The sequence below is a fragment of the Spodoptera frugiperda genome, chromosome 7, assembly GCF_023101765.2.
Source record: "Spodoptera frugiperda isolate SF20-4 chromosome 7, AGI-APGP_CSIRO_Sfru_2.0, whole genome shotgun sequence".
Taxonomy (NCBI): domain Eukaryota; kingdom Metazoa; phylum Arthropoda; class Insecta; order Lepidoptera; family Noctuidae; genus Spodoptera; species Spodoptera frugiperda.
The window spans coordinates 2,590,926-2,618,715 of NC_064218.1; the positions used below are offsets into that span (position 1 = coordinate 2,590,926).

Sequence of the window (27,790 nt, forward strand, 5' to 3'; positions counted from 1 at the left end):
ACAAGAGGTCTCGGGTTCGATTCCCGGGTCGGGGAAAGTACTACTGGGCTTTTTCCGGTTTTTCGAAGATTTCTCAGTAGTAGCACGGAGTCTGGAATTGTGTCCAGTTTATGGCAATAGGCTCATCCCCTATTACTTTGGACTTATTACACAAATGGTGAAAAGCGAGTGTACATTGTAAGTATAGAGGCATTACGTGCCGTAATGTGCACCTCTGCCTACCCCTTCGGGGATAAGAGGCGTGACGTTGCATAAAGATTCTTACTTTTCTAGTATTGTTAGTAATAATTATTATCTATGCAATTCTCACTTAGATTAATCGGAGAGAGTCTATTATTCATGTTTATGTTTAAAAGAGGATAAAGTTTAACATGTATTTAGATAGATAGAAGTGTAATGTCTACATTAAATTTATAGTCAGTTGTAAAGAGAGAGAGCGAGAGAATAAAACCTAATTACTTGCCACCTATGTACTAATAGTCCTTTCTCAAGATAGACTTCTAGATAATGCACATTCACAGCACTTATTGTTAATCGAAGTGCTAATGGCACTTATAATAAAATAGAGAGATTACTGAACAACGATTAATTTTGACTCTTAATTATAGAATAAACCGCCGTACTCCGAGTAATTTAATGGTCAATTAACCCACTCCTTAGCAATTGTTTTCGGAACAAAATCGTTACTAAGGAATAGCTTAAGTACCGAATCATGAAATGACTAAGATTATTGTTACCCATATAATTATGTATTTATGCAAATATTTACTAACTACTTGGTAATAAAATTAACGAAATCACACTGTACAATGATTTTATTACTGATTGTGCGTTTAGCAATTATCAAATGAAACTAACTTTGACACAATTTTTGCCTGCATTGTAAGATTACAAATAAAAGTTATGTTTTTAAATGTCACATGCAAAGCGTTTGTTACTACAATAGTAAATACTAGGTCTATTATAGTATTTTTACCGACTTCACAAAAAGGAGGAGGTACTATGTTCGGCTGTTTGTATGTTTTTTTTTTTTTTTTTTTTTTTGTATGTTTGTTCATCGAATACTCCGTCAATTGTCGACGGATTTTCAAAATTCTTTTTTTGTTCGAAAGTAGATAGTTCTGAGGTGGTCCCATTGTCACCAAGTTAGGATCTGATGATGGGATCTTAGAGAAATCGAGGGAACTCCTCAAATATTATAGGGAACTATATAGTGATTTTGGTATATTCATCTAGAATTGAAGCATTTACAGTCAAAAAGTAATCTTTGAAGAGGTGGAACTGATGAAGAAGACCAGAAATGGCCAATGGAACTTCATACTCACATAGAAATCACAATAAAGTTATACTCCGTCAATTGTCGACGGATTTTCAAAATTCTTTTTTTGTTCGAAATTAGATAGTTCTGAGGTGGTCCCATTGTCACCAAGTTAGGATCTGATGATGGGATCTTAGAAAAATCGAGGGAACTCCTCAAATATTATAGGGAACTATATAGTGATTTTGGTATATTCATCTAGAATTGAAGCATTTACAGTCAAAAAGTAACCTTTGAAGAGGTGGAACTGATGAAGAAGACCAATGGAACTTCATACTCACATAGAAATCACAATCTATATATTAATACGTGAAGCAAAAACTTTGTAACAGTTTTTACGAAAATTGCGCGGACGTTGGAGCATAAAATTTGGTACACTTATAGTTTATGTGTAGGAGAATTGCGGAACGTTAATATTTTTCAAAAATAATGCTTATAAAGTACATTAAATCAATAAATAAAACATTACACACACATGCATAGTATCTGATCGTATTTGACAAAACGTCAAAATCGATAGACATTGCGATGGTATTCTCACGTCTCATATGAAAAGAGGTTTCTAATTGAAGGAGGTTTGGTTATTCATGATGCGCCGGAATATATTAATTTGAATTTTACAAAACTAATAGCAATTCGTTAAATACAAATTATCCTTGAACGTATGTTAAGTGGTATTGTAAATTAAATCGTATATGGTCGAATTTCGACCACTAGGCGACCACTAGTAAAGTTAATTAAGTGACTGTGACAATACAAATAAATAAAGTAGTTATTGAGATAGAGAATTTTAACCGACTTTTTCGCAACTAAAAAGTGTGAAATAAAATACTTTTTACAAAAAAATAAACCGACTTCAAAAAAATAAAAATAACTTTAATTTCGGAAGTCGGTGTAACAAACAAATAATACCGAGAAACACCGACTTCCGAAATTAAAGTTATTTTTAACTTTTTTTTTGTGGTTTAATTATAACATTGCTTATGTATTTGTGTGCTACATTACATTACATAAACATGCAATCATAACAGTTTAAATAAATATTTCCTAGATCTGTTACGATCGCCATGTTTGATCAGTGTAATAGCTATGAAATACAATATTGTTGCATGCTAAATGTATACAATCGTGCCCTTATGTAAGTCATGCACGAACACGTAGTATTATGTTGATACATATCATGGAAATAATTAAAAAAATAATGGATTTACACACGTCAACTCGTGGGCCTTGTGGCAGCACTGTCGTTTTTGAGGCTAATGACCTTTTTGAAGCGAATTGAATATTTCAAATATATTTTGTTTATGTTTTGAATTACTATGACTTCTTTTAGGTAATTTAAATGTCACTAATTGAAGCTCTTATCTTAAATATCTCGTGAATAAATTAGATCGCCAACTTAAAATAAGAAGAAACTACCAAAACATTTTCAAAATAAAAACCATGAATCCAAGCTTCACAACATAGTCTGACCTACACAGACACATAGTACTACCTATCGAAACCTTTTTTAAGGGACAACAATCCAATGACTTATATTCCTTGGACAAAGCGAGCGAGAGTGTCACACTTACAGACTAAAAACCACCGCGTTCCTACTCCTGCTTTTTAAGCCTCGCTAGGCAGTCCGCAACACCTATCAAAACCTAAGTACCTATAATAATACAATCAAACCACACACTTACACTTACGAAATAAAACGCGAAACCATCCACTTTTCCTTTTCGAGTCCTCAATAAAAATGCGTTAGTATTACGAAACTCGTATGAGTCAGGGTCCCTTAGCAAAGAAAACAAAAGAAAGTGCACCGTATATCCGTAACGGGAGTGCTGTATTCTAGCCGCGTCCATCATGGAAAGTGAATGACTGAAGGTCACGGCCGTAGAATGGTAATGGAGTTGTAAGAAGACAGATGGACAGACTGATAGTTTAGTGAAGATCTTTAGTGTGTGGCGTGAAGTCTGTATTTTTATAAGGTGGTTATTTTTTGTTTTGTCTTTTTGTTGCGTCTGGTCTATAGTTTATTGTCTGTTTGCTAAAATTAACATAATTTAGAGATACCTGCAACTTTCTTCGCGTGGATTACCTAAGAACTTGGTGACAAATCAAAGTTGCCTAAGTTACTCCTTAGTAGTTATATTAGCTACCTGCCAATAAAACTCCTGTCAAAATCGGTCCAGCTATTTCAGAGATTAATGAAAACGAACCGATAAATAGACAAACATTGTAAGAAATTATACATGGGTGTATTGGGTGTATGTTTAATCGTATGTGTATTTCATATGCATGTAGTAAAAATCGGTTATTTCAATATTACAAACAGACACTGCAATTGTATTTATTAGTCTAGATTAAAGTAGTTCATCTTACTAACTGCCGTACTCAGAAACATTTAATAATTACTTAAACTATTCCTTTAAAAATAATAGCTTTTTATTGAACTGGGTTAAGTAACCATTAAATGACGGTAAGTAACAACTTGATATGTCAGCAAAGCAAATGATTGAAATTTTATGAATCTTGTTTGCTAATATTAAAACAAAATACTTGTGTGTTTACTTTTTAGTTTAAGTATCACTTGATAATTACTATTTCGTTTTTTATCTTAAACGTGGTGACTTTATCAATATTGTTATTAAAATTTTCGAAATATTTTCACCGTTACCAATATAAAGTAAGAAGTCGCTGACTAACAGTCGTCAACTTTCTTCACTTTTGAAAAATAATCGAGAGATTGGAAAGTTGAGTTTTAAATCGAATTAAAATGACATAGAAACTCAATAATGTGCACAGCCTATTAATATTTTTTTAAATATAAACTTATTTTTAAGGTAAAATGAACTCAAAAATAACCCAGCTTAAGACACAAAATATCAATTAGGTATCGGTAAGTTCGGGTTTCTTTGACCCTATACTCTATAGGTTTCCAAACGCAGACTTATCAACTCTAAAAAAATAGGGTAACATTGACCCAAATTTATAACCAAAATGAATGTAAAAACAACGCGTATATAAGTTTGGGTCAAAATTACCCAGTAGTGTTAAACATCCCGATGTTACGGCTAGTTAGGTATTCCTTTCTTTACCAAAATACAGACTATTCCATACAAGGCCAAACGTCAAAGAAAGTTACGTAACAAAATACACTATTTTCTTTCATCCCTTGCACAATGGTGCAAAAACGAGACTCCTACAATGAGGCGTTCCCATAGATTCTAAAAGTCATCAACGACAACTTTTTTATGAGGCAATGAAAGTGAATGATTTTTATTAGTAATCATTGTCATGATGGAGACAATCAATCGTTAATCGTGTGAAATTATTACGTTAGTAAATTGTTGTTCGTTGAACCGTCAAACGACATCAGTAACTATTAAGAACGTGTAGTAGTATATGCGGGAGAGCCATGCTAAGTGTGGGAGCATACCGAACCGTACTGTGAGAGGGAGTGTCAGACTGTTACTCACTAAAAACCACCCCGTTTCTGTTTCCTCCTGCTTGTCGAGCTGGAGCCCCGGTAAACCCGTTAGATAATCTGCAACCTAGGTAGGTACAATATAGCATATACATAGTAATTAAATGTTAAACAACAGCTTATAATATGAAATATTGAAAACAAGGTTAACAACACAAAATCGACCTTATTGTATGAAAAAATTACATCAAATATTTACAAAACTTGATCACAATTCGCAATAACAATTATTAGTCGTATGCTATGACTGAAACTATGCGGAGGAAGCTAACACATTGATACTGGGTATGTGTGTCAGTTAGTTGCTATAAAACAGTTAATGGCCAATTACATTCAACATAAATAAGTTTTTATAGCGTAATATCACGACACCGTTTAATATTACAAGTTACTGCATGAAAATCTTGCACATTTCTTACAAGATTAAGGTGCTTGAATGCATTTCACTGTTCTCTTATTTTAGGAGTTAGCTTACAAAGATGTGTGTAATAGTTTACCACTCTCTTCTGCACTCTTTCTTCTGGCGTATTTCCAACAAGGACAGGCTCAATCTACATAGGTTCGCAATTTAGTAACAATTCAGGTGCAATAATTCTAGAACCAGACCTTTCCAAGAATGAAAACGGCGTATTTCTTGTTAAAAGGCCCGCAGCACACCTGTGACTTCTCTGGGTGTTGCGGGTAGCCATGAGCGGCGCTGATTGCTTACTATCAGGTGACCCGAATGCTCGTTTGACTCCTATTCCATTAAAAAATACGAATATATCCGATTTAAGCGTACTAGTTAGTTCTAGAGATGTCACAATGCTTGATCGATTTGAGTATTAAACAGGGTTAAATTTATCAGCTATATCTTCTAGTTTCATGGTATCTTCCTTTTTTCTCCAAAAATAAAAAAGGTCTCGGTCTCGATGTCTAAGAGAAAACAAAAGCCATATTTAAATACTTAATAAGCATTTCTCTTGCTGGTGTTGTGCGTACAAACTACAAAGTGCGGTGAACACCGTAAAATATTGAAGCAATCTGAGCAAGGTAATCTATGCTGGAACAAGTAGGGCGTGGAACTCTCTAAATGGCCAAGTTCACTGTTTACTTGCATAAAATAACATCATTAGTAACTAGTGAATTTCGGATCAGTTTGAGTGCAAATATTTGATATCACTGTTCTTACCAATAGACTTGTTACCATGGTAAGAACAACGTGGAAGTACGGATGGAAACAGAAGTGACTCTTTTTACTTGGACAAATGAAATAAAGCCAAAACTTCTCCTTTTTCATAATAATAAGGTACAAAGACTAACAAAAACCGCAAACGCCACGAACCGGATAATGTTCTCACAATAAAAACTAAACAGAACGATTGAAAAAGGGTATAAATAACAAAATAACAAGTCGACTAAATAAATAAGGCAATTTTACGCGCTAGCTGAATAAAAAGTCGTGCAAAAGTGGAACTAATTCATGTTGCCGGAAATAATTGATGGTAAACATTGTGGTGGACGGTGGACGTGTCGATATGGCGGCGATACTCACGAGAGGTTTGAGTAAACATTAACAATCATCAGCACAACGAGTATTCATGGGAATGGTATTATACTAGACTCTAGAGCGTGGGCTTCTCTAGGGATATCCATGATATTCGTAAGGAAAGATTTCTTGAGTTAGCCTTCTCAGAAAATATGTTAAAACATGTTGTGTTGTTGTTACTCATCTTTCGTTGAAACAACAGTTCATTACAATTAAAACCTATATAATAAGCGAGTAAAGCATTTTAATCATAACATTAAATATCTAGCTAGACGTTAGAAATGCTGAACACGTCCAACACGCAAATAGAATCTCGCGATGCGCTCATAATTTGCAGCAAAGTGCAGTCCAATATAATTTCTCGAGGGTAATACTCTACCCGACCGCAACAATGGCATCTAACTTCATTAATAATATTTACATACCGATTTCGTGTACATAGACCGATACGTGACGCATACATCGGGTGCAATAACCCGAAACTCCGAAAGAAAACTACTTTTATTTTCATGTGGGTAAAGTGGATTTTTATTTGTGTTGAGCTAGATGGTGGTTGAATATGCGGTGTGCTCTCTCGAGCGAGATAAAAGCATAAAAATGTGGTTGGTAGTGTTTTCTCGAGTCGAATAGCTGTAGTGAAACGGGCCACGGTCCGCGGAGCAGGCACGAACGGTCACGTGGAGCACCGTTCATCCACTCGACGTTCTGTGAAAAACTTGCTTCACGCAATCCTAAGTTATGGCAACTGGATTGAAGTTGAAACAAACTAAGTATTGCATAATTTGACACACGAATATGTCTAGCCGTCACATTGAACACGCTACTCGCCCAAATTACCATTCCAACGTCCAATTTCTACTGATGGATAAGCTAATATTTGTAGGCGCGGTTTCCAATTAATCAAACTTAACGATGTTATTAAATACGTTTATTTAACATTAAAATATTGAATATAAAGTAGGCAGGAATGCAAAACTCTGGTAAATCGTTTATTAATTTGATAAAAATAAACTTTCGACGCTTGTATGTTTATTAATTTTCACTTAATTTTAGTAAAAAAAAGTTTTAAATTAAACGTTTTGCGGTCGATAGACCCATTTCTAGGCTCGATTAAAATCAAAGTCGATTTCACTATAATTCTGTTGATTTTACATAAAATAAACACGTTATCGCACATCAAATATCCATATTTATGTTTGTTTTATTTAATTAGTGTAATATACCTTTATCTTCACTATCATTTTAACTCTCAACATTATGATCAATCAAGTTTAAAAGAAGTGAGTAATCTTACCTAAGCCGTATTTGTTCTTCATTCACTCGAGTCTTTTAAGTTAAATATTTATTTAAACCACTATATATCAAACCTTCCCTCCGTTTATAAGTTTTCCGCAAGGAAGCATTTTGGGACCATTACTGTTTTAGCAATTTATGCACAGATTTTAGAGCTCATGACAAATGAAATGCTTATAACAATGCGTTTTGAACTATAGGTATACAAAGTATGCTAAGATTACTCACTAGTATTTGTATAACACCAACAACATAAGCAGCATAGGTTTTCACCCAGCCACCGAGGCATGACCAAATTAGGTGCCAAATTCGTAATTTTCTTCGGCAAATTGTGAATTATCTCACAAAACGGCATTTTAACAATTTAGTCTCATGGACGAGATAGAATTTGTTATGCTTTCCTTTTCTGGACCCAGATACTAACAGGTGTGTCTGGGTAGCGACAGCGACGGTCAAAAATATTTTATGTTGATCTAGAATTAAAATAATTATAATTAGATTTTTTTTGGAAATGTGTTTTATTAAAACTTCAAATATTTATTTAGTAGTAGGTGATTAGTGTACCTAAATGATATATTAACTCAGGACAATCTGCGTAGTTTATCTCGTATCCCGAAACTATATGAAACTCAATAATTTCTATAGTCTACCGGTAGACTAAGACCATATCAACACTAACTGTAATTTGACGGAAATCTGGACTCCTACTCAATTAGCGAAAGGGCCTAAGGACATGTCAGTTTATTAGAAAAAAAATACACCTATGACGTATAGCAGTTAGGATATGTTACGAAAGGCAAAGTGACAGTGGTACATGACTCTCATAACATGAGTCTTACGCGACAGTAATAACTGGCCTAAAGAGTCAACACATTTATGACAGCTAGCACCATAAACAGTCCCATAATAAACACACGAATATGAATACTAACGTGATATTATGCTTTTTATTATCAACTTTATAGTTAGGTAGTGAAAGTGTAAAATGTCACCTCGTCATTATATTAGATTATGCAATTTATGTGACACATAAAATGAATTAATTTTCTTATTAAACGTATTAGTATTATATTCTTCTCGATATGGTTATGTTATATCATTTATGGAAATAAGGGTCATATTTATTATTGTACATTTGGATCTATTTTTAGATTTAGATTATATAAGAAAAATAACACCAATAGTGTTCTAAGAAGTCACTATCAAGAATTTATCGAAACTAGTGGTCGCCTAGTGGTCGAAATTCAACCATATACGATTTAATTTATAATACCACTTAACATACGTTCAAGGATAATTATTATTTAACTCAAACTCAAACAAACTCTTTTATAAAACTCTATTCATATGAGACGTGAGAATATCATCGCAATGTCTATCGATTTTGACGTTTTGTCAAATACGATGAGATACTATGCATGTGTGTGTAATGTTTTATTTATTGATTTAATGTACTTTATAAGCATTATTTTTGAAAAATATTAGCGTTCTGTACTTCTCCTACACATAAACTATAAGTGTACCAAATTTTATGCTCCTACGTCCGCGCAATTTTCGTAAAAAGCGGTCCAAAGTTTTTGCATCACGTATTAATATATAGATATTTCGAGTTGGTCATTGTAATAACAATGGCATAAGGCAATAAGATATCTGGCGGAAAGTAAATCAACTACTAGGTAGTACAGTTTTAAGTGTGGGAGAGCCATGCTACAGTATGAATGGGCCAGCTCGACCAGAGTGATACCACGGCCTCACAGAAAACACGTCGTGAAACAAAGCTTGCGTTGTGTGAGTGAGGTTACCGGAGACCCAATTACTTACCATCAGGCGATCCGTCAGCTCGTTTACCGGCTTGTATCATAAAAAGAGCGCAATACAGCTTAAACTATCTTAAGCAGTCAGCTAAAAGTTAACGACCTACCTAACGAGGAAGGTCTAATTAAACTCTTGTTCGTATATCAAATCAACCAAGCAATGCTATTAAACGGGTAACATATTACAGGTGCATAAGATAAATTAACAATACAATAAAACAACGTTACGCCTTTTATCCCTGAGGGGTAGGCAGAGGCATTATTAAGATAAATTAAACGAATCACAAAAGAAAATGAGTGTCTCGCAACAAAAGAAATTCCTAGAACCAGACGAAGTATAAGATGTAATGTGTCTATTATCTAGAAATGTACTCCACAGTCTGTGACCATCTTCCGTGGTGTGAGCCAAGTACGAAGGCTGAACAATGGGGACAACACCTGACAACGTAACTATGATGTTACTTACGTTGCTTGCAGTCTCGAGATTATCTTTCTCCAAAGGAATTTACGTTACTTACGACTACAATGCGTTTTATGTTAAAAAATAAACACGATGTTAGCTTTTTTTGAGGTGGAAATATCATCCTTATGACTTCCCCTGCCTTGGAAGAAAGAAGACTCTTATTAACTAAAAACTACCCCGTTCCTACTCCTGCTTTTCGAGCCGAAACCCCCTTAACCAACTAGGTAATCCGCAGCATCGGGTAGTCTCTAGACTTTAGAACATGAATATCAATCCGATTTCCCAGCTACTGTAGCCATCAGCATCTTTATACAAAAATAATTATCTAAATTAGTTTTACAATTAATCGAAATCTAGATCATGTCAATCAATTTGTAATCGATTAAACTAATCAATTTGGTTTATTTACAAACTACTTCGGCGAAACAATCTGGTCAAAGAGAAATGTTCTTAAAAAGTCGGAAATCAACCATGTTAAAACACTCTCTCGTACTCGTATAGTCACGCCTTTTATCCCAGGCAGAGGGGCACATTAAAGCACGTAATGCCTTAGTACAATGTACACCCACTTTTCACCATTTGTATTTTAACTCCTATGTAATAGGGAATGAACTTATTGCCGGGCATAATTCCAGACTCCGTGCTACTACTGAGAAATTTCCGTAAAACCGAAATAAGCTCAGGAACACTACCCGGCAGTCAGCATTTGCTTGCGACCAATCGACCAACGAGGCAGTTATCAGGCATTCATAATAATATTGATAGGGTTATCATGGAACTGTACCAATACGAGTGCATCTCTGTGTGATTTATGTGAAGAAAAAGCCTTACTTATAGACCTGTTTCCCTTTAATATGCTAAGTAAATCAAACATCTTATCATCAATCTTAAATGTCACCTCTATATTATCCTTATTACAAATCTCTCCACTTTAGTCCAGTAATGTAATAAGAACCTCCATAACTTCATATACACCACCATATATACAATGTGATAGGGGCGAGACTTCTAACCCGTTAAGGCTGAGTACTACATCTAATTTTATCGACAAAAGTCAGGGGTCGAAGGGGTCGAACTGTCACCCTAAAAATTATGGCTATTTTAATATTTTTTTTACTTTTATTGATATCAAAGGTTGTATGCGTCGTAGAAACAAAAAAAACGACAAACGGTAGCTAATAACCTTGGCTAACTAATTCATTACTTTTTTCATATGTTTGATGTTTGTATAGGCTTATCTAACAGAACGAGTGATAAAGTAATAAACCACACGAGGAAACGAAGTTCACACCATAACGTTACGTTACACTACCATTTCGGGCGAGTGACCATAATAAAAATTATTATGATGATAGAAAACAGTACGTGGTCGTGGTCCCCAGTGGCCGAATGGAAACCACGTACACATGCTGCGAGCAATGGAAAGTGATACTGCACACATATAATTGTGTTAAGCCTTTCTAGTTTTCCACGGTTGAAATTTTTAATATCTTTATTCTGCACACGTTTCGCGTTATTGTTCTTGGGACAAGGATTGCGAATGTTTTGTTGAGTGACTTAAACTTAAATGTCCTATTAGTCATGTAATCTGTCATATTTGGCTGATTTTATTTGCACTGATATTTTCTACAAGTTTTGAATCGAAATGTTTTTGTTTAACAGAAATATTCAAACCAGTTCGAATTACTACTTTTAATCTTATGGCTTTGTTCTGGATCCTATTGGTTATAGAATTTGAGTCAAAGTTACCCAGTAGGGTCAAAGAAACCCGATCGTGCGGTAGTGGTCTTTTTCGGGTGGATTCAAAAGTCTGTTTCGCAGATTTTGATGTTTAATAGTCAAACCTTACTGCAGAATAATCTTAACCCTAATTAATAAGTTCTGCTCTGCCTTTAGGCTTAAGTCATTTTGTCTCCTGCCTTAAATTCACCGAGGGAAATGGAAACAAACGTTTCTTGTCCTCTAATACCTAATATCTTCTAATTTATTTCGTTGCGAGATCCAAGACAGGTTTTCATGTCCCTGGAACGCGTCGGACTTCAGTGTTCCGGTGTTTTCATAGTTGTATCTATTGTAGATCCTGGCTTACAGGAGTTACAGCTGTTTGGAAGGGTATGACGGGCTTGTCCCATAAAAAAAATAAATCTATAATAATCGTACTATAGCAATTAGACAATCGAAATTGGACTCTATAGCTATCCAAATAACTAAATAGGCTGGCATAGGCCGGTACAATCAAAGTTAAGTGTAGACTTATGGACTCAATAATTTCACATAATAATGCCGTAACAAAAACAGTAAATTGCACGTATATTTCCCATGCAAGTTGTTATTATGTGTTCACTTTCCCACAAAGTGTAATAGGAGATAATTTTACTCAATCAAATGATATGACACTTTTTTTTTGTCCCGAAGTGTAATGCTCTATAGAGTGTATAGTTCTGTAAGGAAGTAGAAAGTATAAATATGATTCTTAAATCTATTATAATAGAAATTATAATTGAATAATGAACTGAAATGCGTATTGTGGATAGACGATGCATTGTTGCTGTTCAAAAGAAGTAATCACCAGTAGTTAAAGTATTTGCTTTTTTTTGTAGGATTTCTAATTCAATTTAATTATATTTACTTCCTTCGACTGCCTCGTTGGTAGAGTGATCGCAAGTGCGACTGCAAAGGGTCTCGGGTTGGATTCCCGGACAGAGTATTACTGGATTTATGTCAGTTTTTCGAAAATTTCTTAGTAGTAGCACAGAGTTCGGTATAATTGTTTGAATTTTTCAGCTTATTTAGTTTAAAACTATTTTTAGAATGATCGAATAAAATCAATTTTCTTTGTGCTCAGTACCTATATATGGCAATAGTCTCACCCCCTATTACATGGGACTTATAACACAAATGGTGAAAATATGTTCAGTCTGAGAATCGAACCCAAGATTTGCAACTAAACAACCATACTTAAGTGAGCAATTAACTGACATACTTAGAAATAATGAAAAGTTAAGTTTAGCCAAGTTCAATGTAAGTATGATTGGCTAAAACTGACGGAATGACTTGTAACTTAAAAATGATGAGTATGACGGAGGTCAAGACCACAGATAATAGATATAATTATAAACTTGTCTGTGGTACGTATGTTATTTATGGTTCGATAGTAATTTAGCTTTTACTTTCACGTTTGGCCTATCAATTGCGAAGAATGTTTTAAAAAGTAAATTTCTTTAAGCTAGAATTATAATTGTTGTATCTATAAAAGATATTATTTATGATTGTGTCATGCTCAAGTGTATGTTGACAATGAATATTTATCGTCGTCCGTAGAAATAAAAATATGGCTATTCTACACTTATCGCCGTACTCAGTCATTTATGTGACAGATAGTGCAACAAGTGTTTCAACAAGTCCTTAACACGTTAACTGCCTCGTAGGTCACCGGCAACCTACGCTAGCGGAGGATTTGCCTTCAACAGTTTTCTGGTGGCAGTTAAAGGCTTAATGTCTCTGAGTACGGCTGTTAGTCATTAAATCTTTCTAAACAATTATTGGTTATTTCTTGCTCGACTATCATTATTGACTCGTATCTGTACCTAGAACCCAAAGGTACGACTTATAAACTCATCAACATCGAGCTTACATTTTTTTTTCTGTTTCCAGATGTACGGCTATGGGTGTTTGCGGTCACACTGCAGACGCTGCTTCTATCAGCCAGCTGTGGCAACCACCGGCGGTCCATGGCCTCACAAGTGGTAAGGAAACCTTTCACAATATCCCCCAACTCTTTTTAATTATATATGTCATGAATTACACCACTGCATGACTTCCATTAAATGAGACCAGCCATTTATTGGGCAGACAAATAGAGATTTCATTTACAAATATTGACTTTACGTAGGTAAAACTTATAAATGTTTGATATAAATAAAACAATTATATGATAAACTATTCTGTTCTTCCAGGGTCTAGGCTCAAAAGGTGGTTGGAGACCCGTGGTCGGATCAAGCGGCATGGTATACGGGTCTTACGGCACAGCTCCATTACACGCGCCACACTACAAGATCCCAGTTCCCGTCATAGACCAGTACCAGTACCAATCGTCGACGCGTCCTGTCGCTACGAAGGATGGGAACAAACTGACTTCTATCGCGCAGTCGTACCGCCCCACGACGCTGAGGACCGTTCCAGCTGCCTCCGCCATCCCTGTCATCAACCAGCCCATCAACACTTACCACAATCCCTTCGCCTTCCAAAACAACGGGTTCGCAAACTACAAGTTCGTCCAAAACTATCCAGTGGAGAGCGTCCTTGTGAGAAACCCCCACAATCCATTCAACGCACGTCCCCTGTACTCCAAGTATCCCAATAAAGTGAAGCAAAACAATCACCAGAACCTTATGATGCAGCAACTGACAAACGTCCAGCCGATACAGTTCGGACAATACCAGACGGCCAAACCTTTGGACTTGTTTGGTAAACCGATTGAAAGTTACGCGAGACCCACAGAGACGAAGAAACAGCAGACGAGTGGTACTGAGATCTATAAACAAGAGCTGTATAAGCTACAAGACAGTGATACGGCGCCGCAGTCCGTCAGCCAACAAGTTAAGACAGGTCCTCAGCAAGTGAAGACAGCGCAGCAGCAGGGCCTGGTCGGCATACCCAACATTGTAAACCCCTACGCACAGTATTCGTTCCAGGATGCTGTCTTCCCACCGAGTATATTAGGTAAGTTTCTTTCTTTCTTGGTAGATTTTACAAAGGACTGAAAATTGCTTATGTATCTCATTTGGAATGTGCTTTCTTTCAGGTTCGTTTGGAACATTTGGAGTTCAATCCGTTAAAGGCAGGGACCCCGTGTACCAGTTTCCAGCCACGAAGACTACATATTTACCTCCACATTCACAACCGACAAAGACGACCATATTCAACTCGTTCAGCTACTCCCCGAATTTCAAGACTACTCCGACAATATTCGATTCAACTACACCCAGATTACCCACAACAGCTAATCAGCTGCACTTCGGGACAACATACAGCGATATTAAGATCACACCCACACCACAAACTAAGGTGTACGTCCCACCAAAGATCGATCCCAATGCCGGAGCCAAAGATGCCTTCAAACCAAGTCCTCAAGATCCCTTCGCAAAGAACCATCAAAGTGACTTCAATAAAATCTCTGTCACCACCTACAACCCCACCGCTGCCACGACAACTCTAGCCAACAACTTCTACGACTACAATTTCCCCACACACCAAAACCAGCAGGGCCAAATAGCACATGAACCTCAGAACGTTAACTACAGTAATGAGAAAAAGAAACACAAGATCCACGACAACCTCGCTGCCGGTGGTAACCAGCAACCGTCAAAACAGTACGCTAATACTCCCTTGAGAACAGATGCACAGAACGCACAAAGCGCTCCTTATCGACAGACTTACGAAGTAACTGAATCTTCAGATGACTTCCATTCTCAATCATCAACAGCACCCTGGACATTGACCTCTCAAACGTATGAGTACAACAACCAGAAACCTACACAAGAAACAACAAAGCCGCAAGACTATTCAGATTCGTACCGCAAGCCGGAGCCCACGCCTGTGCCAGACCTCCCCGAAGAATTTGCCATCGTGACCGAGGCTGAGAACGGCCATGACAACTCTTTGAGCTACGACGCGAAAGTCGAATCCCAAAGCAGGCGGCCTCTAGAAGACGACTTCGTTGAACCAATCGGTAAGCACAAGCTTAAAGACTACTACTACAAGGTATCAACTCCTTCATACGAAGACTACACCACGTCAAGACGAACGAAGAAGCCGACTGAAGCGGCGAAGTATACCTCCACACCAGAGACTACCACGCAGTTTAACAACAAGGACAACAACGGAGACGCACAAGTGGAAGCTCTGCCCACGTTACCTCCTAACAAGCATTTCAAACGACCCAACACGTCTGAACGGAAGAGGAACAAGGTCAGGAGGCGCCGTCCTCCGCTAGCGAACAACAACCGTAACAAGGATGAGACTTCCAGCACTACGAGTACGCTAAGTACCAGATCTTCTGCATACATCTCGTCAACCGAGCCAACCCTCACCACAGACCCCGAAGAAGTATACACCATCAGACCGAGAGTTAGACCAACGAAGTCACAACCCAACCTGACCACACCAACTGTCACGACTGACCTGACCACCAGCGCTCTACCGACAGTCACCCCTACCATCCCCACTATAGTAAAGAAGAAGTTACTTCACCGCCGACCATTAACCACACCTGCTGATAGACCCGAAACTACAACATACGTACAAGAAGACTTAAACAAAGAATCGCAGATTATGAAAATAACAAGCAGACCACATGGATCTAAAATAAACAGTTATGACTTCAAAAACGACTTTACACATAAACAGGATGAAAAAGACACGCCGACAAGTGACGTCACTGTTAGCTTATCCGATACACTGAAAACTACCGTTGAATCTGGACAAGAATTTTCATTCCATAAAGATGTAAAGCCTATTGAAGCTAAACTAGAACCAGTAAGGGCTTGGGAGACAACAACAGAGTTTTACAAAGAAGATAGAACAGACTATACGACCACACCGAGAGTCGACGTCACCACTACAAGCCGACCTCAACGACCGAGACTGCGCAACAAATACAACAGAACAAGATTCAACGTCAAAGACTACAGAAACAGACTGAGTTCCACAACCAGCACTACTGAGAAACCTGCTGAAACCGGACCCAAAATAAGATTCCCTCAGAGAAGAGTGCCTTACAATGAAAACATTAACAACGAAAATGAAAGCACTACAGAACGCAAAAGATTTACACCTAAAGACCCGCGATACAAGAACGGAAATGTGGAGAACGAACAAACTCAGACAGAGAAGGAAACACAATTTACTAAAGCAAACAAACAGAGACAAACAACGGAGAATGTTGAGGCGACCACAATCAGAGTATCAGCGCGGATTCGGAACGGACAGCGGCGGCCGAGGCCTACGACCGAAGAACCGGAGACGACCACACCAACGACAGTACACAGCAAAAGACCAATAAGGAAGAAGATTAAGGACTCTGAAATAGGAGAATCTGTGCAGGACATATCGGTCACAGAGACAACAGTTTACGACAAGAACGAAATAACATCAGAAAGGACAAGATCAGAGAGTGCGATTATGAAAATAGCTGACAAAAAGCACCAAGACCATTTAGAGCATTTATTTGAGCATTCGAAGAGGGTATCGGATCTAACGTTAGCAGCAAGCAAAGATTACAACAAGCCGGGGATGTTTAAGACGGTGTCGTCAAACAGTAGGCGGATACCGAATTACTTTACGATAGCAACAGATGATCCTATTTTACCAATAGAAGCATTCTTTCCCCAGTTGAACCAGAAGAAGGAATCGTAACGTTCCTAAGCATAGTTTATTCTACAAACCAAATCCTCTTTACTGCCAAAGCTTTTCTGTAGGTCTATGTGACAGCGGTAAAAGAAATTTAAGTTATACAAGTTTTTGTTATATTTATATTAAAGCATTGGAGTAATGACGTCACTACACTCTCTTTAAGAGATATTGCTAGTGATGTCAACTTGTCAATTTTGAAATTAATAATAACATATTACAACTGAAATTGGGTAGTTTCCTCAGTCAAAAATAAATTATTTCGACTTTTCAATACAATACAATTTTCAAAAATAATCACACTTTCGTTCACGGATTTGATGATCTACTTTATTTATAGAAAATACCATTTTTGACGTTTCGAAAAAAGTATTGAATTTGACTAGTAGGAAACTAGCCTATTGGGTTTAATAAGCCCTGTTTTAAGACATTTATTGACCGCTGGACTTTACACTATAAATAGATAGATTTTAGCAACGACACGTCTAGCTAAACTTGCAAGAACTGACACTAGATAAGACTTATTTAAATATTATTATATTCATCTCATTTCACAACTGTTGTTCGAACTCTATCGGTGCTCATTTAGTTATTAAGTTATAATACAGTACTGCATTTAAAATAACTACATACATTTAAAAACCTAGATACAGCAGTCTCGCGATTTTGAATCCTATTACGTACGCAATAAAACAAAAATTATAGCAGCAGAATTTTATACTGCAAAGAGTAATATAATAATTCAATTTAAAAATTGATTACCTAGTATATAAAGTATTAGAAAGATTTGTGTAGTGAACAAATAAATTGTTTCACAAATTTGGACCAAGAGGTTATTTAAATAAGAGGCATTTTAAATTGTTTGGTTGTTATTACTTCGTTCCAGCATGTCATAACATGTTATTTTATTATAAACCAAATGTCCACATGACAGAGTTCACAAATTTTCAAATAAGCTGCTAATCAAAGGGTAAATGTAATGTTATTTTAAATGCAAAGTATGTATTTGTGGTTGTTCGTTATATACATAATATTAACTATATTATAATGTTACGTCTGTGTGTACGTCTGTTTTATATTTATATTCAAAACTTCGCAGCATTTATTATAAAGAATATTATTTAAATGCAAATTAATTTCTGTTATTTGAATATTGAAGTGAAAATGGTTATATGAGTGAGGAATGAATGAATAATTGAAAATGAAATTAAATATTTATACTCTTAGTGATTAATTGTGTAAATAAAAGATTTTTTCTTAACAAATTTTGTGTATTATTTGATATAAATAACCCTATTTATATTACATTAAATATGTTGTAAGTAATAATTAAATGGACTTTATCCTGCATTCGGCTGGACTTTGAACATTTTCTGAATGCTCTTCACAGCTGCTTGGTGAATCGTTTTGTCCAATGCATCTGTAATGAAAGAAAATACAATCAGAATAAAGTCACCTTGAACAATATTGTAAGTTGGTTAAAGAAATAGAAGTAAGGGCTAGTCGAATGCGACTTATAAACCAAACCGGTAAATTTTGTTTAGCTATAATCTCTTAAAACCTCATATTTTTAATTATTATTTTTAAATTCTATGCTCAAGTTATATAGGTTTGTCCTTACTTGTTAAAAATAACTTACATATTTTATGGGCTCCTTTGATCGGGAACCGAAGCCTCAAACTGATGGGATTGGAACAGATGAACACGTACGGACTGTCGCTCTCTCCTCCTGGGTATCTGGAAATAACGTTACATTATGGAACTATGATTTGGTTTATATCTTGTCAGATGGCGCCACTGAGGTAAAAGATCCTGATCGGGAACCGAAGCCTCAAACTGATGGGATTGGAACAGATGAACACGTAAGAGATTAATACTAAGTTGTTTGGATGAATTATCCACTATAACCAGAAAAATCCATACATATTACAAAGATTTCAAAATGTATATATACTTGTCCGCCATACCTAACATTTCAATGGCACAAAATTCTATAATTATTTTTTTCATTTATTTTCGAGACAAGTTTTTAATGAAATAAAGAATACATCAGAAATGTCAAGGAGTAGCACACAACTAAAGCCAGGACACCTGTTAAACGTTAAACAATAAGTAATTTTATTTCTTAACAATGAAATCATAAGGTTCATAATGCAATGGACTTACTTTTTCTGGTACTCTTCTTGCGGTAGACAATCGTCCACGTTGACACAGCCGAGGAGACATCCAGTTGGGTAGAATGATGGGAACTTTATTTCTGTCTCTGTAATATTTAAAGCAAACATTGATACACTTACATGTCAGGTAATAATCAAATGAATATATAAATGAAAAATCTATTCTTTGACAACATGTAACATGTAGCGGATTCAATTCCCGCATGGAAGAACCCTTTGCAACACGAAACAACAACTTATGGATCACACCACAAATTGTTGTTTCAGGTCTGGGTATCAAAAATATAAAATAAACGAATTTTTACCTGGGTATAGGACTCTGTACTGATTCTCAATGGCCCTAATGATTTCCTGGTCTGGTGGCTTCACCGTGGACGCAATCCACAGCCGACCGCGGTGGCTGGAGTACCAGGTGCGACCTTCGTGTCTGGAACAGGTGAATTGAAGCATTGAAAATGGAATGTCACGTAAGAGCATGCATGGAGCTAAGGAGTATGCATGGAGCTATTTATCATATTATGGTAATCATCATCATTAGCCGAAAGTCATCCATTACTGAAGCTCAGCAAAGTCCTCTTACTGCCGCATTCAGTGACATATTAGACTATAATTTTAAAAACGATTACTTAAACTATTCCTTAGTAATGATTTTTAATCGGAAACGATTGCTAAGGACTGAGTTAAGTATCTATTAACCACTTGTCTGTCGATATATGAGACACAATAGAAAACACATTGTGTCTCGCGTAGATTTGCGTTCCGACATACAACGGGTTAAATGACTCAGGTTAGCCATCCAAGGCAAGGTGAACGACAACTGTCCGTCCATATACAGTTTCATTGTATTAACAAAAAGAACTTGATCCCTCTACTTTTAATAAATATCTGGGGGCACTAATATTTAGGTATAATATTGAATACCACTTTACCCGACGCTGAGCAATTTAGCAGTCATGCGTGTAACTTGTAACCGATAAGACCAATTTCAAATTGGTATTTTTTTGGCTATTAAAATGGGGTTAAAAAGAGCCGCTCAGGCAGCGCTAGCGGTACCTAAGTCACTATGTCCCTCCAAAAAGTCCTGTAAAAGTGACTTGAACGATCATCGATAGCTGATGTCGGTTTCCTCACAATACTTTAGACACCGCATCAACTGGTCTCACGTTCCTTCCTAGCGCCATACATCATAGCGGCTCATTGAGTAATTTTTAACAGGGGCAATCTAGGTATTACCTATTAACCCTGCTAAAAATTCCTGTCTGAACATCCGACCGGTCCGCGAGGTCATACAATCGCGGAGAATCTTAACACCGCGATTCAGAAATCGAGTCTCAATGTAAAGCGACATCTAGTTGCTGAAATAAATGTAAATTCTGATTCCTCTCTCTCTATTGAACGAGTAAAGCGACATCTGCGTAAGTTTTCGCTCCTGTGACGTCACAAAGCACGTGTTGGCTTAGTCTTTCCATTCTATATTGAATGGGTAAAGCGACATCTACGGTACTTGTTTGAAAGTTGTGACGTTACCCTGTGACGTCACAGGCCACGTGTTGACCTTTGTAGCGAGGTCACCGCGCAAGCGAGTCTCCCCCTCGCTACGTCATGTCAACCCTGACCTATTTAAATATCGATCACCTTGTACGTAGTACTTGTACCGTTGACTTACTTTTGAAGTTGGGAAAATGGTTAAAAATATAAAATTTCTGTAATAGATATTTTTTGTTTTCAGTATGGAACCGAATTAAAAAAATATATTATTTTCATTAGTGTCTCTATGTTGTTAAGAAATTGCTTTTTTCTATTTTTTGTAAATCGTAGAGATGATGATAACTAGTAAAATGAATTTTGTCTACAATTATTACTAGATGTGACGTGATAACTTTAAAAAAATGTTAACAAGGTCTTTTTTTTTACACCATAATTTCAATATTGGCTGCACGTTTGCTGCGGTGGCCGGCCACGTGTAATAATTTCGATTCCAGCACAGAGCAACTCTTTTTGGTACACTAACAATACAGTAAGATTATTTAGTTTCAATTCTATTCAATTCCATTCAAGTATCGTAAGTGACCCGGTTGTGGCCACTTTAAGAATTTTGTCGACTTTGAGGCTTTCTTAACTTATAGTTTTTGTCATCACGAACATATTTCTTGTAAAAAGTCATTTAACATGTATTAATCTTGCCTAAGAAAACCCCTTTTTTAAAGAACGTCCAATAGAAAAATAACTGTATAAAAAAGAAAAAAAAAAGGGAGTTTGTGCCAGTTTTGGCCAGATTCGTGCCATTTCTGGCCACGGTCGAGTGCCAGTTCTGGCCATCAAAAAATACAATAAAAGTAATCAAAAATTATCAATTAAATTTGACATTTTAGAAACAATGGTTTTCATTTAGTCTGGAAAATATGAAATATTATTACTTCACTTGAATTTAACTTACAAATAAAGAGATCAACATTTATATGATGTTGGTAAAAGCTGCAAAGTAAACTGACCTCCCTTTGTGTGAAGGCAATTTATTGCATCTCTGAAAATGAAAAATATGTATTTGTTGATATGTAAAGTCAAGGAAAAATAATAAATAAATTACGATAAATGACTAGAAGTGGGGCGTTTATGTACAAAAGTTTTGGCCAGCCGTGTGGCCAAAGATGGAGAAATTCATAATTTTGTCTCCATTAGTGGCCACCTTCTAATAATCCCACTTCAGAAACATATGGCGACAAAATAACTTTAGTTCCACTTAGACAATATATTCTTCATGTAGTATTAACATAAACACCCAAACAATAAGCAAAGATTAAAAAAATAAAAACCAAATCCTCACCCGCTCGCCTTAGCCTTTTTGTTAAGATCTTAACAATTTCACCCTCAACTAAAAATAATGACTTGTTGCATCGAAGTGAAGTTTGACACATCAAAGCTGCCAACGGTATCAGTGTCTCCAATATTCAATATTTTAAATACTGTACATCACAGAGTAATTTATTTGTCCATGCCTAAGTTATAAATATTTGAAGGCCCAAGTGGCCACAAAGGGGTCGATGGCCACAACCGGGTCACTTGCCCTATAAGCGGCAGTAGCATGGATTTCCGCAAAGTAACGCCTGATTCTATTCTATATAAACTCTTTTTGTGATCCACAAATTGTTGTTTCCGATCTGGGTATCATAATATGTAAGTGAACTTGTACGTTTGTAAACGCACCCACGACACAGGAGAAAATCCTAGTGTGGGGCAACATTTAAAAAATAAAGATATAATAACAAGTATAACACTTACAGCTTAATCCCCTCAACAAGCAGTGACGCCCAGGGTTGGTGCATGGACAGACAGCGGCCAGTATCGCTCATCTCCTGCAGCTCCATATCCTGCACGCGAGGCATCTGCTGGCCAGGGTTACTTCTGGCCACCTGAGCCCAGCCTTTTGTCTCCACTGACGGGTCGAACTGGAAAACATGTTATAAAGCTTATATATTTGGCAAAAGCTATAGTTAGCAGGTCACACATCAACACGTGCTGCCGTGCAGCTTGCACAGCGAGGCTCACGGGAGACGTACGTCTCCTTAGGATTGTGCCGTAACAGGCGTTGCACCAATGGGGGCTCCGGAGCAGGTCTAATTAGAGGACTCGGTGCCCTTTTATAGGTGCTGAGGCTGGCCACCGGGGTGGTTTTTGTGAGGTAAAAATCCCACACTTCCTAATGTCTTTTATCCCCAAAAAGCTAGGCGCCTTTTGAAGGTTGTCCCCCGTTATCAAAAAAACAGTCGCACATCAACACAACTATTATTTACAGGTTTATACAATATACATGTGTGGATAATTTCATATTAATGTGCATAAAACGTGTTTCCATCACGCATACACAGACATTTAGTTTCAAAATCTTCTGTTCTTTCTGCTTATCTTATCAAAAATCTAAAAGAGAACTCAAAACTGTATATGTCTATACAAATGATTCTGACTGACCTGTAGAAGCGGCGCATTAACTCCGGGCGCCACGTCCCTATCACTGGCCACTCCAATGAACATGTCGTGCTGCAGCTTGCTCCCACCGGTGGAACTGTCGCTGGTCATCTGTCTGATCTGGTCCTCGTCAGGCTCGTAGTCTATTGTGTTGTCTTCCACTATTTGGCGGCCTGAAGAAAAATATGTTTAATTTTGTAGGTGAAGTTTATTTTTTTAGCACAAATTTTAAATAGACGTTGTATAAATATGTTACATTACTTATTTGATATTATAATTATCTTATATTTAAAGAATATACATTGTAACACTTTCATTTTATTGAGTCATTGTCACCGAATTTTAATTCGGAAAATTCGGTTTATTTATAAGCCCAAATTAAAGTAACAGTTTGCACAAGTAAGAAACATTTTGCGCAAGTGTTGCGCATACAACACTACAACGAAGTCAAAATAATAAATAAATAGCGGAATGCTGCTCATTAATATAAGCCTCTAGTATGGCTTGAAACTAGTCGAGTTACTCGTCAAACAGTTACGTGAGTAGCCGAAAACATATAATTAATTTAAATGTCCGAAAGAACGAAAGTTTTTAATAAAATTTAAAAAAGTTTTAATTATTACTTACCAGCAAAATCAAATGTCATCTTCTTGTTAAGCCTGGAGCCATGTTTCTTCTCATGGAGAGATTGTTGGTACTTCTCTAACTTCTCCTTTTCAGTAGCGTTCAGCCATACACTGTTAGCGTTGAAGTAGTCGCTGTCATCATCCGTGACGCGGGTACGGCGCTCACTACAAATACAAACGACGGTTTTGTTTAATCCTTAAAATTTAATTATCCTATCGCGTTATTAGAGTTTAAGGTCACTGCCTATTACACAGGTCAAAATTAAAATCACCTCTGCCAAACCCATTCCTTCGAAGATGAATAGGTAATTTTGTAAAAGAAAAAAGTTACCAAAATATTGTGCAGTACGCACAGCATAATATTTTGAGGTATTTTTATATCGAACACGTAAACGTATACGGTAAACGAGCAGACGGAACTTGATGGTACGTAATCACCGCCGCCCATGGACAGCGAGCCCGCGTTGCCGGCCTTTTGGGGGTTATTGTTGGGGAATCGGGGATTAGGAAGATTGGAGGTTTAAGCTGAGTATTGCATTTGCACCTCTGCCAAGCCCATAGTACCTATTCCTTCGAAGATTAATAGGCCAAAATTTTGCAAAAAAGTGACTAATTAATATTAAATTATTAGGTAGTATGCACCGCACAATATTTTTAGGTATTTTTTAAGATACACACCTTGTGCGATCATACTCCAGTAGACGGTTCCTGTGTGAGAGGGCAGCCTCCCATCCCTTAGGTCTGCTGCGCTCCATCAAAGACTCCATCAGCTTGGCAGCACCCTTGGTCTTTGAATTTATCTCCTTTTGTTCTTCTGGAGTGCACACCTATAAGACAAACAAAACATGATATTTTTTCTATTGTAGTAATTTCGCGTTACATATCTATTACTAAAATGATACCTAGAATGTATTAATGTTTACACAGGTTTGATGGAAAAACTTCTTAACTTTAGCGCAAAAGTTTCCGCAATGTAAGAGATTTTGCGCAAAAACAAAATGGATAAAGAAGAAATAACAAACAAAAATATGTTAAAGTAGAAATTAAGGTCTTTACCCATACTTTATACTCAGAGTACTTTAATTTTGTAATAAATAAATATAAAATTACTTACCAAATTGCCACAAAACAGGCATGGTCCTGAGCCTTCTTGCGTGCACACGACTCGTCCACATTGGATGCAGTTGTTGACTAAGTCATGTTTGGAAGCCTGACAGTCACAGCGGTGTCTGCCTGCAAAATATTACCATATTTTGTTAAAATAATATTATTCTATACAAGTAAGTAATTGTTAAGAAAAGAAACAGAAAATCATTCATTGAAAAAGAAAATTATATAATCAACTTAAATTTTATGTAAATTAAATAAAAGTCACTCCTAAATGTTATTCTCAATCTTATCCATTTTGCAAATAAGTTAAAAATTCAAGCTAGCCTAATCTGATTTCACATTACAATAAATTTTCAACCATATCCATTTGCAATAAAGTTGAAAATCGATTAAAAGATGGAAACTATATAAAAAATATACCTTTTAACAACACAACTTGCGCATTCTTCCCTTCTTGTGAGTACAAGTTGACATACTTTGTCTTTTTCTTAGATTTGCTGTCAGTATCTGCCGGTTCCTTTATTTCCTGGACTGGCAGGGCACTGATGAAGTCCTGCTGCTTATTCTTTGATATTTTCTTCTTTTGTTTGGGTTGTGAGGCGGCTGGAATTTTTGTGTCCAATTAAGAATATTACTTATGGAGTTAGATAAATAGTTGTACATATATTTAACTTAAGAGTCCTATGATAGGATTTTTTTACTGCATGGTTGATGAAATGGCTGGACAACCGGCTGCCATGCAAAATATAGTAGGTTAATTTCCCACTTGGAGCAATCTTGTTGTGTGATCCACAAATAGTTTTTTTGTGTCTGGGTATGTGAACTTGTATGTTTTTTAATGCACCCATTATGAGTGTGGGGCAATGTTTAAAAAAAAGATAAGAAAAATCATAACGGATGAAAAGTGGGTGGTCTCAGTGTATATTAACCTACCTAGGACTAAAAGGTGTGAGTGTGACATCAAGTGTCCTATACCACCGCAACAGGTTAAAAAGAAAATAATATAGCTATTGATGATTGTAATGATCACTCAGGTCATATATAAAAATAATATTTACACAATATTATGATGGTGATTCGAATGTGATAACATTGCGCAATAATAAGTAAATCAACAAAATAATATTTTGCAATTAATGATATTTTGCATTGTATTTGATAAAGTGTGTAAAACTATTAATAAATGTAGGTAACTTACCTCGGCTTGGGAACTTTTTCTTGCATAGTTCCAAGAAGAAACCTTTATGTTGTGAGTTATCAAAGTCAAGCAAAGTTTTCATGTACTCATTCAAATCATTCTCACTTTCTATAGACATTATGTATCTGAAAGTAAATAATAACAATAATTAGTTACATTAACCAGCCACCCTTCGTTTTAAAGGGTTTTTAAAGTGATTTAACATGAAAGGTTTAGGAGTGAAAACATAAACACGATTTCTTAATGCAACTTACTTTATTAAATCATCCGGTATCTCGAAATCCAAGATTTTGGACAATCCTTCACTAATCCACTGTTCCATGTTCATTGAATTTATGTACTTTCTTGAATTTTTACAAAAACTTATTTCGTTTTACGTGGAAAGTTGAATTTGTAAGAACTTCAATAATCCTGAATCCAGCTGATCCAGCTGTTTCTGACAGTGACAGTACCCACTACCTACACGATAGGCGACTCATTGACTCTAAAAATATGAAAACTTATCGATATCGATATCGATATCTAAACGATAATGGGTCTGTTGTGTTGAAAATTCTTTCTTCAATATTATTATAATATTTAGCCTGTAAATATAATTTGATAAGTATAGGTACGTTTCACTATAAAAATATCTAGATTTTAACACGAACTTTAAAAAATAGACAATATTATTTTATCTGTGTCAAATTTATGAATCTGACAATACAGATTGCTGTCAATGTCAAACTATTGTTTTCGACCAGAAAATCTTTGATCAAATTCGATTTTCGAAAGAATTTAAAAGGTAATTTGTTTTTCATGGATAGACAGAATAGAGGCACATTCATTTGTTAAAATTAACACGTACAATATGCAATACGAATGAATCAAAACCTGCTAACAATGTCCATACAATTAGATGTCATTTGTTTACGTAATTTTGTAACCTAAATGTAGTTTCTGAAGATTTTTTTCGTGAATTTCAGACATAACAATGTCTCTTTCACCGTTCCTTCGCTCGCCGTTCACGGACTTGACGGGAGGTATTCACTCCCATCAAATGCTGGGTCGTTGCCAGAAGCAGGAGAGTCGTTTCATGGAATGCCTGGAGGCCTACGGTCTTGAGCGCGGAAAGGTCAAATGCGCCCATTTGTTTGAGGACTTCCATGAATGCCAGACCTCGATGAAGCAGTACAAACGATTCGTGGTACGTGTATTTGAAATAAGTATTAAAAAACTTTAATAGTGAACAGTTAACAAGAGGTGCACACTACGGCACTTAATGCCACTGTACAATGTACACCCACTTCTCACTTTAGCTATTTACTGGGCACCATTACAGACTCTACGCTACTATTGAGAAATTTTTGATTAGTTGAAATAAGCCCAGCTATCCTTTGCTCAAACCGGAAATCGAACCTGGGTCAACTGTCAGG

General features: G+C 36.3%; 3 protein-coding genes across 7 annotated transcripts in view; 2 read left to right on the plus strand and 1 right to left on the minus strand.

Annotated features, from left to right (window-relative positions):
* Positions 1–17,556, plus strand: part of LOC118266359 (mucin-3A) — a 31,950-nt gene extending 14,394 nt beyond the window's left edge. The window contains exons 2-4 of the mRNA XM_035579779.2: positions 13,546–13,637; positions 13,848–14,613; positions 14,696–17,556. Of these exons, the coding sequence (XP_035435672.2) occupies positions 13,546–13,637; positions 13,848–14,613; positions 14,696–17,307 (3,470 nt within the window). The 3' untranslated portion in view covers positions 17,308–17,556. The remainder of the gene's footprint in view (positions 1–13,545; positions 13,638–13,847; positions 14,614–14,695) is intronic.
* The window catches only part of LOC118266017 (NADH dehydrogenase [ubiquinone] iron-sulfur protein 5), a 124,920-nt gene that overhangs the window by 96,171 nt on the left and 959 nt on the right, over positions 1–27,790 (plus strand). For 3 of the 5 annotated variants that reach the window (XM_050695076.1, XM_050695077.1, XM_050695075.1), the window contains exon 2: positions 27,339–27,561. In XM_050695076.1, coding sequence (XP_050551033.1) covers positions 27,349–27,561 — 213 coding nt within the window. In that variant the 5' untranslated portion in view covers positions 27,339–27,348. Of the gene's footprint in view, positions 1–27,062; positions 27,160–27,338; positions 27,562–27,790 lie in introns of those variants that run through there. The other 2 variants (XM_035579352.2, XM_050695074.1) reach the window with 2 other exon arrangements.
* On the minus strand, positions 18,551–26,825 carry LOC118266361 (activating signal cointegrator 1). Its single transcript, XM_050695073.1, has 12 exons — positions 26,630–26,825; positions 26,376–26,500; positions 25,598–25,780; positions 25,182–25,300; positions 24,746–24,894; positions 24,069–24,232; positions 23,445–23,614; positions 22,758–22,924; positions 19,784–19,905; positions 19,468–19,564; positions 18,941–19,038; positions 18,551–18,721 (listed from the first exon to the last, which is right to left on the minus strand). The coding sequence occupies exons 1-12, from the start codon at positions 26,701–26,703 to the stop codon at positions 18,642–18,644; spliced, it is 1,548 nt and encodes a 515-aa protein (XP_050551030.1). The 5' UTR covers positions 26,704–26,825; the 3' UTR covers positions 18,551–18,641.

Excerpts from the sequence above, each read along its gene's own strand:
- LOC118266361 (XM_050695073.1), bottom strand. The coding sequence starts at position 26,703 with ATGAACATGGAACAGTGGATTAGTGAAGGATTGTCCAAAATCTTGGAT. Across the intron at positions 25,301-25,597 it reads GCAAGTTGTGTTGTTAAAAG|GCAGACACCGCTGTGACTGT; the intron begins GTATATTTTTTA and ends AATATTTTGCAG. Across the intron at positions 18,722-18,940 it reads CAAAGGAGCCCATAAAATAT|ATGCATTGGACAAAACGATT; the intron begins GTAAGTTATTTT and ends CTTTCATTACAG.